The 13362-nt window shown below is 38.7% G+C and overlaps 1 protein-coding gene across 2 annotated transcripts in view; it reads left to right on the top strand.

Annotated features, from left to right (window-relative positions):
* Positions 1-13362, top strand: part of IMPG2 (interphotoreceptor matrix proteoglycan 2) — an 87467-nt gene that overhangs the window by 69919 nt on the left and 4186 nt on the right. For both annotated transcript variants that reach the window (XM_043594035.1, XM_043594034.1), the window contains exons 12-16: positions 2023-2326; positions 3315-4597; positions 5453-5672; positions 10605-10815; positions 12040-12228. In XM_043594035.1, coding sequence (XP_043449970.1) covers positions 2023-2326; positions 3315-4597; positions 5453-5672; positions 10605-10815; positions 12040-12228 — 2207 coding nt within the window. The remainder of the gene's footprint in view (positions 1-2022; positions 2327-3314; positions 4598-5452; positions 5673-10604; positions 10816-12039; positions 12229-13362) is intronic.

Genomic DNA, 13362 nt, shown 5'->3' with positions numbered 1-13362 from the left:
GCATTCTGTGGTGATAGATGGTAGATATACTTGTGGTGAACATAGCATAATGTATAGAGTTGTAGAATCACTATGTTGTACACCTAAAACGAATATAACATTGTGTGTCAACTCTACTTCAGTTAAAAAGAGATGAAAAACTCTCTTTGAAACAAACAAACAAACAAACAAAAAAGCAAACAGATATTTCTGCTTTTGCTCTGGGTTCTGGGGCAAGTAAATCTGTGAGTGAGTCCTTTAAGGGCAGGTTCTCCATTCCCTATAGTTCTGGACACGGTCCCTGTTGGTTTTATGTTTGGAGGGCCGGTCTCAGGGGTGCAGGACTGAAGGGTTGAGGTGTCTGATATGGAGCACAAACTCCTTGCTCCTCAGGGAAAAGTTCCATGTTGGTGAGATTTCATTCTGATTGTGGATTGCAAGTCTTTGGGTGGGTTTTGGTGAAAGCATATCTCTGCCTCTCCTATCCAACTCAGTGTGGCCCTTTTATCTTTTGTTGTGGAGATGCTGTCCACCTAGTTTTCAGGACTTTTTCAGAGGAAAATTTTCCATATGTAGCTATATATTTGTTGTGTATATAGGTGAAGGTATGTTCAGTATCTTCTGATGCTGACATCTTGAACCCAACACCAGGAGGTTTCTTAAGGGATCTATCTCACGAGAAATATAACAATTCAACATTGAAAGAAGTATTTTAGAAATTCAGCCTGTAATACTGTAGCCAGAATATGGTCAGCCTGTATCTTCTACTGGGGAGCTCTTAAAAGTACCATGTCTAGGTCCTATCCTCAACCAATTAAGTTGGTATCTCTAGGGTGTGAGGCCTGGACATTGGTGTATTTTTTTGTTTTTTGTTTTTTAATTGAGAGAGAGAGAGTGAGAGAGGGAGGGAGGGAGGGGGAGAGAGAGAGAGAGAGAGAGAGAGAGAGAGAGAGAGAGAGAGAGAGAGAGAGAGAGAGAGAGAGAGAACCCAAGCAGGCTCTGCACTGTTAGCCCAGAGCCCCATGTGGGATTAATCTCAGGAACTGTGAGATCATAACCTGAGTTGAAATCAAGTCAGACATTTAACCAACTGAGTCACCCAGGTGCCCTGGTGTTTTTAAAACGGTTTCATGTGATTTTAATGTTATTTAGGGTAGAGAATGATTGTTCTTTTCTATTTTCCTTTTTCAGTTTTTGCCAAGGAAATATTTCATGAATTTCTTCTATACATATAGCACTTCTTATTTTTTGTTTTTTAGAAGTAAGCATAGATTGAATTACATAAACTCCCACGAAATGCCATGGTCATTTTACCCATTAGCATCACATCTAAACTTTTCTGCATAGACTTATCTTTATATGATTAAATAATTAACATGTTCAAGGATTGTGTTTCTGTCTACTTTTCTATCCCGGAAGTTATTAATACTATATTACTACATTAGTAAAAAGTCACTAGAAAGAGAAAATTGTATTTTTTAAGTGAGGTGCCATTTCGTAGATGTTGCTATTCTTTCAAGGTAGCAAGACCACATTTTGATGTGGTGACATTTCATATCAAAACAAAAAACCTTAAGTAGTTAAATACATTTCAGAATGAATAATATTTCTAATTGTTCTTTCCTGCTGTAGGCAATGTGCTTAGGTTTTTGACATCAAATTACAGAGAATAGTAATTTTGTATGTAGAGTATTTAAGCTAATAAGACAGAGTAAGGGACCATCTAAAGTAAGAGAAATTTTTTTTTCTCACAAATTCACTTTGGAATCTTTTAAATATGGTATCTCATCTCTCCCCAATTTATGATGAGTTTCAAGAGGTACGTGGTTTTTCCCTAGAGTTTTCAAATAGTGTGTGGTTGAATAGGGGTTTGATTAGAGATCTGTTTGATTGGAGAACCCATGTCCCCACCCCCTCCCCACCAATATTACATTGTCTATGTGTCCCTAGAAAATCTGGGAATGTTACACATAGGTGATATTTGAAATCATTTTTGTGTGTTTCTTTTATCTATGATATGATTTAGCCTTTTTTTCCCCCCAGGATAATACCCTTCAAGCTGAATGGCCCTCAGCAGATGAATCCACCACCAGCAGTATTTCACCACTTGATTTCAGCTCTGGTCCTCCCTCAACCAATGGCAGGGAACTCTGGTCAGAAAGCCCTTTGGGTGATTTAGTGTCTACACCCGAATTAGCCTTTCCCGCGAAGGTGGGCCTCAGTTCTTCCCCAGAGGTTTTAGAGGTTAGCAGCTTGACTCTTCATTCTGTCACCCCAGCAGTGCTTCAGACTGGCTTGCCTGTGGTTTCTAAGGAAGGAACTTCTGGATCTCACATATTAGAAGATGGTAAGTGATTCTAACCACTTTTCATACTTTTTGACTTTATTATATCAGATGACAAAGGTTTTGAAGAAAGAATGCCACTAAGGCTAATAGAGAAGCATGGTAACATTTATTAGGAGGAAATATCTTGGAAAAGCTGTGTGAGAGAGGAAACAATCAGATTTAATTGGTTGGAATGGAGATTCCAAATAGGTAACTAACAAGAAATGAACTTGGTGGGGTGGGGGTGGGGGATCAGTTAATAGATGTTTTGAACATCCTATTAAAGAATACATAATTGAATTAAATTACTATTAAAGAACTACTTTATTAACTTGGATGTTAAATGTTATGGTGATAAACAACATCAAAGAAAATTATTCTAGTATCTTTTAGTAGTATTAATTGCGGGGGCCCAATATAGAGAATTTAGCTTGCATTAGGGAGAATGCAAGCTAAGGGAGAACGTAAACCAGGGTAGCTATACAGAGATTAGGAAATGAAAATCAAGTAGATGATTTAGTTGTGGCAGAAAGGAAAAATCAATATGACTTATGGATGGACTATATTTGTGAAAGAGGAAGTTAAAGATATAAATAATGAGTCCAGGATTTTAAACATTGGGTAAATCTGGAGGATGATGGGCAATAAACATAATAAGGAAATCAGAATTCAAAGACAAAATTTCCTGGATTTTCTGTCTAGTTTCCACTAGATTCAGTCTTTGTTGTCAATATGGTTCTTTATTTTCATGGAGTAAAAAACTAAAATCTTTAAAGATGAATTATTTCAATAGCTGAGATCTTGTTATCCTCAGGGAAGGGGGTATATTCATGAGTGATTGTACCACATCACAAAATCATGAGATCCTCTTGCTTGCTTATATATCAAAGTAAAAATCAGCACTGTACATCCTAACTTAATGAGAAAACAAATAGCTTGCTTTATTAGGAGAACTAGGAATACATTTTGGCAATTCTGTAGATTAATTAATGGAAAACTTTATTTTTAGGATTAATCAAAGTTGAAGGGCCAGAAGATATTCTTTCTGCTCATTCATTGCCTTCAAGTCCATTCACTCATCCAGTGCCAAAGGAAACGATATCATCTGTGGAAGACTCTGAAGTGTCTTTGACATCCTCACCATATCTGGCCTCCTCTGTCACTTTGGATCTTGCTAAAGAAACAATGATACCTTTTGGCTTAGACTCTTTGGCCTCCAAAGTCAAAGGCCAATTAGAAGTGAGCACTTTGATGCCAGACACATCCATAGAAAAAGAGTTTATATTTGAGAGTGGTTTAGGTTCAGGATCTGGGCAAAAGGTGGATATGATTACTTGGCCATGGAGTGAGACTTCATTAGAGAAGAGTTCTGAACCACTGTCTAAGTCATGGCTTGAAGATCAGGAATCACTTATGCCAACTGAAGGTATAGATGAGAAATTAGGTATAGATGACAAAGATTCCACAGGGCAAAGTACTGAGCATTTAAAATATGGATATTATGATAGATCCTCACACTTTGCAGAGGAAGAGCTCATTGGTGGACCTACTGTGCCCATCTTTGCAGAGACCACAACTGAATCTGCATCTCTAATTCTCTCCAAGCAAATATCAGAGGCACCTGACATTGATGATTACTCAGTTACCAAAGCACCTCTTCTATTGACAGCTATAGCAATCTCTGCTTCTACTGGTAAACCAGAGCTACCATTTCTAAAGAAGGATATGGAACAAACTATAGAGTCATCCGACCGTGAATGGTTTGACAGCAAGGTTTCAATAATGAAGCCAGATATGCAACCTTTGGGGACCATATTGCCAGAATCAGATGTAATTTGGGCAAGAACTTCTTCCCTGGGGAAATTGTCCAGAGACATATTGGCAACTACACTGCAGAGTACTGACAAGCTCTTGCTGAAATCTTCCATGACACAGTCTACCAAATTGTCTCCAACCACAAGCTCCACCCTGCTAGAGGATGAAGTAATTATGGGTGTACAGGATATTTCATTAGAACTGGACCGGATAGGCACAGATTACTATCAGCCTGAGGTAATCCCTGAGGAAAATGGCAAGGTTAGTAGTTATGTGGAAATGTCTACAAATGTTCAGTCCACAGAGAGGGCTATTGTGGTGCAACCCACAGAAGGAGGTGACTTGAGTCATACCCAGACTGCAGGAGCTTTGGTGGTTTTCTTCAGCCTCCGAGTGACAAACATGATGTTTTCGGAAGACCTATTTAATAAAAACTCTTTGGAGTATAGAGCACTGGAGCAAAGATTTTTGGAACTGGTAAGCACAAGAAATGCAACATGGGTATTAGTGAATAATCGTGTATGTACTAACCCTCTTTCTCCCAAACATAAAATCTGAGCCAGTGAAAGTCTGGTCTGTTGTGCACATTGATTTGTAAATAGCATCATAGTCTACGGTTGGTAGAAAAACAATACAACAGATAGATACAAGAAATGGGAAACACAAATATAGCCTGAAGATTATATAATAACTTAGATACTGAAGATTGTATTCCATGAATCATGGAACTGAAACAAGTTTACAATTTCTTTTCACATTTTATTATGAGACCAGTTTTCTGTAGGTACTAATAATACCTTGACTGTTGTGAACCTTGGTTTTTGTTAAATGTGTTATTTTTATTTTTTGGGGGGGGTAGTAAGAGAGCACAAGCAGGGCAGAGGCAGAAAGAAAGAAGGGAACAGAGGATCTGAAGCAGTCTCTGTACAGACAGCAGAGAGCCTGATATGGGGCTTGAACTTGAGAACTGCAAGATCATGACCTGAGCCAAAGTTGGATGCTTAACCAGCTAAGCCACTCAGTCACGCCTTGACTGTTGTGATTCTTTAGTGAAACGGAGAGAATAAACTCTCTGTTATCTAAAACTGTCTGTGAGTTTCATGGATTCTTAAATATTGCTGTGAAAATCTCTTGACTCTCAAGTGATTGGCAATTTATACTTTTATTGATGAACAGTTTAAATAATTGAAATACTGAATATAGAATTGAAATAGAATATAATGTCAAAAAGTGGGGGAGGGGCTCATTCTTGTTTTTTGGGTGGGCATTGGTATGTTTTGAACAAAATAGCAAAACCTTGTAAACAAACTGACTACTTTTCATGTATTGCAGCTGGTTCCCTACCTCCAGTCAAATCTCACAGGGTTCCAGAATTTAGAAATCCTGAACTTTAGAAATGGCAGTATTGTGGTGAACAGCCGAATGAAGTTTGCCAAGTCTGTCCCTCCTAATGTCAACAATGCTGTATACATGATTCTGGAAGACTTCTGTACCACGGCCTACCAGACCATGAACTTGGCTATTGATAAATACTCCCTCGATGTGGAATCAGGTAATGGTATTGAATGCTGATGGTGGTTTCTTAATGGAATCCGGTTATTATTCTTGTGCATTTTCTTCTATAGTGAATCAAGGTAAATTCAATACTTGTAGGAAAAAGAGTATTATATCAGGCAGAATCTCCACATCTTGGTAATTATTAAATGATCTCTTCAAAGGACATCAATATCATTCTCTTTTAAAAAGGGTTGTTCACATGTATTACCTTGTTTACCTCCCATTCCCTTTTCTTTTCTTTTTTTTCCCCATTCCCTTTTCTACCTGCTCTGTCTAGCTCTCTTTTACTTATCCCCTGGATCTGCTCTACTCATCTCTGAGTTGCCAAACCCAAAAGATTTGCACTCTCTTTCCTTCTATATTACTTTCCTAAGCTGTTTTATCCATTTCCATTATTGTAAATCTTACATAAATGTCAGTAACTCTCCACATTTATTAATGCTTATTTATTTTTGAGAGAGAGAGAGAGAGAGAGAGAGAGCGAGTGCACAAGCAGGGGAGTGGCAGAAAGAGAGGGAGACACAGAATTCAAAGCAGACATCTTTTAAGTAAATTGAATCCTTCTGTCAGCTTCACTGTCTTGAGAAATGAAAGCCATATTCACTCACCTACTTGAGCCAGAAACCTGGGAAGTCATTCTGATAACTCAGTTTCCATCACCCCCAAACTTATATTAATTCTGAAAATTCTAAATATGTCTTAAATCTGTGTACTTCATTATCACCTCTCGTTTGAACCAGTTTCCCCACTACCTGTCTTATTCCCCTCCCCTATACAGACCGCAGCCAGGGTGCTCTTTCTAAAACATCAATCAGATTATTTCACTTCCCTACTTGAAATCTTCAGTGGCTGCCTGGTTCAATAGCCATGAGCTCTGGTCCCTATTTTTTCCCCCGTATCATCCAGTGAAACTAACTTCTTTGCTCACCATATTGTACTCAAATTAGCTTGTTTTACTTCTTCAGATTCAAGAAACTTGCAAGAAACTTTGCATATACTTACTGTCCCTGTTGCCTAAAACTCTTTCCCCTCTCTGCTGATTTCTGTTCACCTTTTATGCCTCAGTTCAAATGTTTTTTCCTCAAGATTTTCACTGACTCACCCATAATCTGGATTGGGTCTTTCCTTTTAGTCTTTCCTGTAATATAATATTCTTTCCTGCTATAGAGTGTATAACTTTTGTAATAATGATTATTTATGCACACAGTTGCTTTGTGGCTATTTTTCCAGTTGAGCTGTCCACAAGGACAGAGACTTGTCTGATTTATTAATCACTTTCTGGCCCAAACCTAGCACAGTATCTTGCATATAAGAGGTACTCAAAAATACTGTGACTGGCTGAAATAAACCATTGTTTTTATTTGGAACACTTGGATGCAGAGGATACTGTTGGATCCTCAAACTTTGTTCTCTTTTTCCTTCCATAGAGAGAACAGTGACTTTGAGTAGGAGTAAGGTGAAATGCCTAGGTTTGTATTTCTCTAGTGCCTTTTACTCTCAAACTGGTTTGGGAGTCAACACTATTCTTTAACTGGGAGAAAAGCAAACATTCTTCCCTTTGAAATTTTTGAAGGAACATCATTCATTCAAAATGAGGAAAGTGTGGGGCAGTGGAAGAAGAAATTATAATTTGGAAGGCCTGGTTTCTTGCCTCTGCTCTGTTGTTTGTCATTTGTGTAACTCCAGATGAGCTATTTTATCTCTGAGGCTTAGTACTTATATGTTAAATGGGGATAGTATTATTACCTGGTCTATATATTTCATGGGGGCTAGTCTAAGGATTAAACAAAAACCATGCAAAAACATTTGACTACCCACACAAATACAAACAGTTATGATTCATACAACTTTTGCAAAAGTCCATCTACTTCTTTTTAAAGAGATTATAATAGGGGCGCCTGGATGGCTCAGTCAGTTAAGTGTCCGACTTTGGCTCAGGTCATGAACTCACAGTTCATGGGTTTGAACCCTGTATCAGATTCTGTGCTGACAGCTCAGAGCCTGGAGTCTGCTTTGGATTCTGTGTCTCCGTCTCTCTCTGCCCCTCCCCTGCTCTGTCTCTGTCTCTCTCAGAAATGAATGAACATTGAAAAAATAAAAAATAGAGAGAATTACAATAAAGAAGTGCGTTCACTTCAGTTTTGTGTGTAACTCACATGTCAGCTGCATGGCAAGTCATCTAGGTTTATAGGGTCACCTTTTCCTTTAATATTCAAATGAACTGGAATCAGCCTCTCCCTTGTGCAGTGTAAAACCTGCATTCACGGCCTTCTCACTCTCACTATCTCTAGGAATTATCCGGGAATTTAAATATTTCTTAATTATCTCCAGCTCTGAGTTAGTTGAGCTGAGTTTCCAGTCTCACATTTACTTTGACCCATGTGGTTGTTCTTTATGTGAACCCAACACAGATCACAGTCCCATTTTTCACTTCCCAGAACACCTCTAACCCAAGGTAGTTGATTCTGTCAGATATTTGCCGATGGTATGAGGGTGATGGAAGAGGCTTTATTGTAGCGTTGCAGGTGGCTTAAGCATATTACTATTAGGCTTAACCATCCTAAATTCCTCAGCAAATCTTTCAAAGGCATCTCTTACTGGCCAACTTTTTCTCCAGAACCTAGTCAGCTACCATGTTATTCTGGCTGCTTTTGCTATCTTTCCAGACCCTCTTCATATTTCCTTCACTCTTATTTTCCTGAACCCATAAATCCTTCTCTTAGCATTCTATTGGGAAAAAACCAGAATGTATTCATTCTACAATTTAGATCCTGTCTCCTATCTTAAGCTGAGCTCTAAGTCTACCTTTGATTCTTCCAAACAGAGGGTCATGCATTCTGGGCATCCTCACCTTCAACCCGCACAAAGACCTAGAAAGAGACCTCCAAACTACAGCCTTTTATTTACATGATTATATATTAGTCTTGGTTTTTCTCAGTCTGGAAGCAAAAGGGAGCAAGATTTTTTTTCCCTCTTATACTCTATTTTCCTTCCCTCCCTCCTGCAAAAACATTCACCTATACCCACATAGAATGGCCACGAAGTTTTCAAATTTCTAAGTAGGTATTTTCCTATAGCATGCATATTTTTAGTTAAAAGACTTCCAATTAAAACACTATTTTATCCCACGATGGACTAGAGACAAGGCTGACTTGTCTCTTGCCTTACTTGTTTTCACATCATGTTTCAGAAATTCTTGAACTTTTATCAACAAAAGGGAGCCACACAATACCATCCTTCCCACCCCCTATATACACTCCTTTTCTTCAAGTCTAAGATTAGATTATTTTCTGATTACAGAGTGACAAAATGAATACTAGTGTAAAGATGTGTAGACTTAGGAAATACACAGATGAATCCTGCATATAGAAACTGCCCATCTGTCATCACATTTGGATGCTCTCCTTGTTATAAGAGCATCTTATTAGTGTCTCCTATATTAATGTCCTAGGGCTGCTATAACAAAGAACCACAAACTGATTGGTTTGTTAACAACATAGCACTTTAGTCTCTCATAGTTCTGGAAGCTAGAAATCCAAAATCAAGGTGTTTGGTAGGGCTACATTTCCTCTGAAAGCTCTAAGAAAAATTCCTTCCTTGCCTCCTTCTAAGCTTCTGGTGTTTGTCGACAATCCTTGATGATCTTGACTTATGGATGCATCACTCCAGTCTCTGTCTCCATCTTTATATGGCCTTCTTTTCTGTGTGTTTGTGTCTCTGTGTTCAAATTTCCCTTTTCTTTTAAGGACATCAGTTATTGGGTTAGGGTCCACCCTAATCAAATATGACTTCATCTTAACTTGATCACATCTGCAAAGAACCTGTTTCCAAATAAGGTCATATTCTGAGGTTTTGAGTGGACATGAATTTTGGAGGCTATACTATTCAACTGCGTTCGTCTCTGCATTCCTTCATAGGATAAAGGAAAATAAGCTGCAGAGATCCAAAGTCCAAGACCACAGATTTGTGCAGGGTATCTTTAATCTCCAGAGCAGCAAGGAAATCATTGATTCTCAAAACCATATTAGTTTCTCTGGAAACAGAGACTATGCTCTTTATTTTTTTTAGCTCCCCTTAGCCTTTTGGCTTAACTTCATGATTTTTCATCTAGATGAGTCTATGGATCATTTCCACCTATTTCATCTGTCTTTGGTATCTGTGTCACCATTTGCCACTCACAGATTGCTGTTTATCAGTGAAGACATATAGCGGGATGTTCTTCGGTAGGATAGAAGACCCATCATGGTCATTGTCTTGTATCACTTTTGACTTGTTATTGTCATAATTATTTAAAATTTTTATTTTTTCTCATCTAATAAAGAAAAATAGTTACTGAAGTCAAAATATTATTGGGAATGGCCTCAGGTGGTATAGGGCTGATTTATTTTTCTCACATTGGCTTCAGCAAATTTCAGATGTTCTTAGCTACTCTTATTGGGTTATATCCACCCCTGAGGCTCCTATCAGTTCTTCTCTGGGCTCTGTTTCCTCATCCCATGTTCTCAGTGTGGAGAACTGGCATTTAGCATTGTATACAGAACACAGGTAGTACTGTAACTACTATAGTAGGTTAGGGTTGGTGCAAATGAATGATATATGAAAACTATGTTGAATTTAGAGTGACAATTACATGGCATGTGTTTTAAGGCTTCCACATGCTTCTTTGATAAAACATGTAAAAAAAAACAGGTCATTGGGTTTTATCCTTTAGTTCTGGGTTTCAGAAAATTTGATAAAAGTTCATCAATCCAAGGATGGGTGAGAATTTTTTGTGGTATTGGTGGCGATGGTATACTTTAATGGTTCAGGAATGGGGTTGCCCTCTGGTACTTTGCAGTGGGAGAGTGTTACTGGAGGGGCTTCATGTATCCCAGCCCCTGTATTTTGCCTTTTCTTGTATAATTCTCTGCTTTGTTTGATATTTTAGGTGATCAAGCCAACCCTTGCAAGTTTCAGGCATGCAATGAATTTTCTGAGTGTTTAGTCAACCCCTGGAGTGGAGAAGCAGAGTGCAGATGCCACCCTGGGTACCTGAGTGTGGAAGAACTGCCCTGTCAGAGTCTCTGTGACCTACAGCCTGACTTCTGCTTGAATGATGGAAAGTGTGACATTATGCCTGGACATGGGGCCATTTGTAGGTATGTTGCGTAGAGATTTTGGCTTCCCAAGGTTACAGATAACTTCTTCTATAGTCATTGTCTACACCTATGACTTTAGGATAATCATAGCAATATTTATTATAAAAGTTATATCTAGGCAATAGATGGATGCCATCTAGTTCTCATGTGAAGACTGGGTCAGTTAATAGGCCTGAATTATACCCAGTTCTTTATACTTTTAGGAAGCTATAAGAAAAACATTATTTAAATATGTCTTACTTGGAGAGTACTTGCAGTAGTTGGTGTTGGCTGTGTTGTTAGGCATAAGATTAATACTTTATACTGTGAAGTTTTTGTGGTCCTGTTGGATGTGTTGTTAAAGGCTTTGAGCTGCTCTTGGTCCTACTGAGTATTCAAAAATAAAGTTCCTAAGATCCATTTTTTTAAAAGGCAGAGCCTAAGAAAGTCCACAGACAGACGAGCAGATTCAGGTAGCCTGACCATTCTCCTGTACTCATTTCCCTTAAACAAAACAGAACTAGTCAACCTCTGAACTACACAACAACTAGTCACATGGGTGTAAATGGAGAAAACGCTTAGAATAAATGGGAGAAACATGAATAAGAAGATGGTTTGTGAACGTCAAAATGGGCGAATGTTGGTATAGATGCCAGACACGGAGGACCTAGGTGGGGATGATCAGACTCTTTTGAATGAAAAAGTATAAAGTTGAACTAGAAAACTCCAAGGAAAAATAGTTTGCTGATTTCCAGAGAAATTAATATTATTTTGAAAAGCAGTCATTTTCTTGCTGCTCTGGGAATTGATACTTTTGCCCAAGCCTGGGGCCTCAGGGTTGGGGGGATCTCTGCAGTGTGGTGAAAGGAGATGAGGAGTTCGGAGACTGGAGTCTAGACCCAGATTTGTTGCTGACTAATGTGTGATCTCATAGTCACTTTCCTTTGTGGGCCTGTGTTTTGTTAAGTATAAGTAAGAAAGTTAAATAGAGTACTTTCTTTCGGTCTAGTCAGTCTTTTATTTAGTCATTTACAAATCGTCATGGAAGACCTGCCAGGTCTGCACCAGCCATTAATCACAACCTTAAATTGTATGATCACTTAACCTGTTATGTTCACTCCTTTACTGAAGCTTCACGTGGTCAGTATTTATTTCACTACCTTTCCCCGGTCCTGCCAAAGGTTCTGCCATTGTTGTTTTCAGCACAGTGGTTCTGGTTTTGGACTTTGTCTCTTCTCATTACAGATGCCGGGTGGGTGAGAACTGGTGGTACCGAGGTGAGCACTGTGAGGAGTTTGTGTCTGAGCCCCTGGTAATAGGCATCACCATTGCCTCTGTGGTTGGACTTGTCCTCGTTTCGTCTGCTGTTGTCTTCTTCCTCGTCAGGACTCTTCAGACTCGTCATGTTAGGAGAGAGAGAGAGAGGCTCAGCAGGTATATAAAGAAAATTGCTCTCTAATGGAATAAAATACTCCTTTTATTCATTTATTTTGTACTTACTAAATGCCCTATTGGGTATATGGATATGGTTGGAGGAGAGGAAGCTATAAAGTTGAATAAAAACATGGTCCCTATCCTCAAAGGATGTCAGATTGGAAACAAATGTAAACAAGAGTATGAATAAGATGCTAAGGGGCCTAGATGAGGGATTAATTCATTTGGCCTGGGAGAGTGTCTTAGAAGTTTTAATGATGGTTATGATATTTAGCTGGACAGGAGGGTAGATGTTTCCTGGGGGTGGTGGTGGTGGTGGTTAATTGAATGAGCATGAGCAAAGTCAGGAAGGCATTCATGAATCTCAAGACACACTGAAGGAATGTCATTGTTGAATGTGGCCAGAAGGCCTGTTTTGCCATTGGGGTGGAATTAGAAGGGTGATGGAACTGAGGTGAGACCTCTGTGTGAAGACCAGATCTGTTAGTTTGTTCCCTTTTGGCTCTTACCAGTGGTAATTAGCTAGATTGTAAATCTGGGTAAGAATCTGACAAGAACTAAAATCTGTTTCTCTGTTTAGTAGCTTCATTAATGGGGGAAATGAAACCTGTTCTTCCTAGTAGGATAGAGATTCAAAGACCTTTTAGTTGTTATGTGATCGTGATCCTTGGTTGTACTTTGCTTCTGTGCTACTCGAGTCTGTAAGATCTGCTGCTTCAGGTTCAGGTTACCTGTCCTCATTCTCTGGCATGGCTAGGGAGACACCTCTCCTAGGTTCCTAGAGCACCCAGGACATACTTCCATCATTGTTGTTACATTTTTTTTTATTAATTCTGATTTTGCTTTAGAGTGTATTCAGGACAGGGTTCCAACAAACTCTTTGTGTCATCAGCATCTAGAACAATCCTAGGCACATAATTGATGCTCAGTAAATATTTGTAGATCTGAATGGAATTTCATTGAGGTCTCCCTGTATTTACTTTTCTATCAAATTCTCTGTTTACTGATGCAACTCAGGTTGCATACTGATTTTGACTTGCATACTCTGGGAATGATGGAACTGTATTCATTTAATGAAATACTATACGGTGAAGGACATATTTCCCCATCAACATTTATTGACAAGCATTTTGG

The sequence above is a fragment of the Prionailurus bengalensis genome, chromosome C2 (assembly GCF_016509475.1).
Source record: "Prionailurus bengalensis isolate Pbe53 chromosome C2, Fcat_Pben_1.1_paternal_pri, whole genome shotgun sequence".
NCBI lineage: Eukaryota > Metazoa > Chordata > Mammalia > Carnivora > Felidae > Prionailurus > Prionailurus bengalensis.
This window is presented reverse-complemented; position numbering and strand designations above follow the sequence as displayed.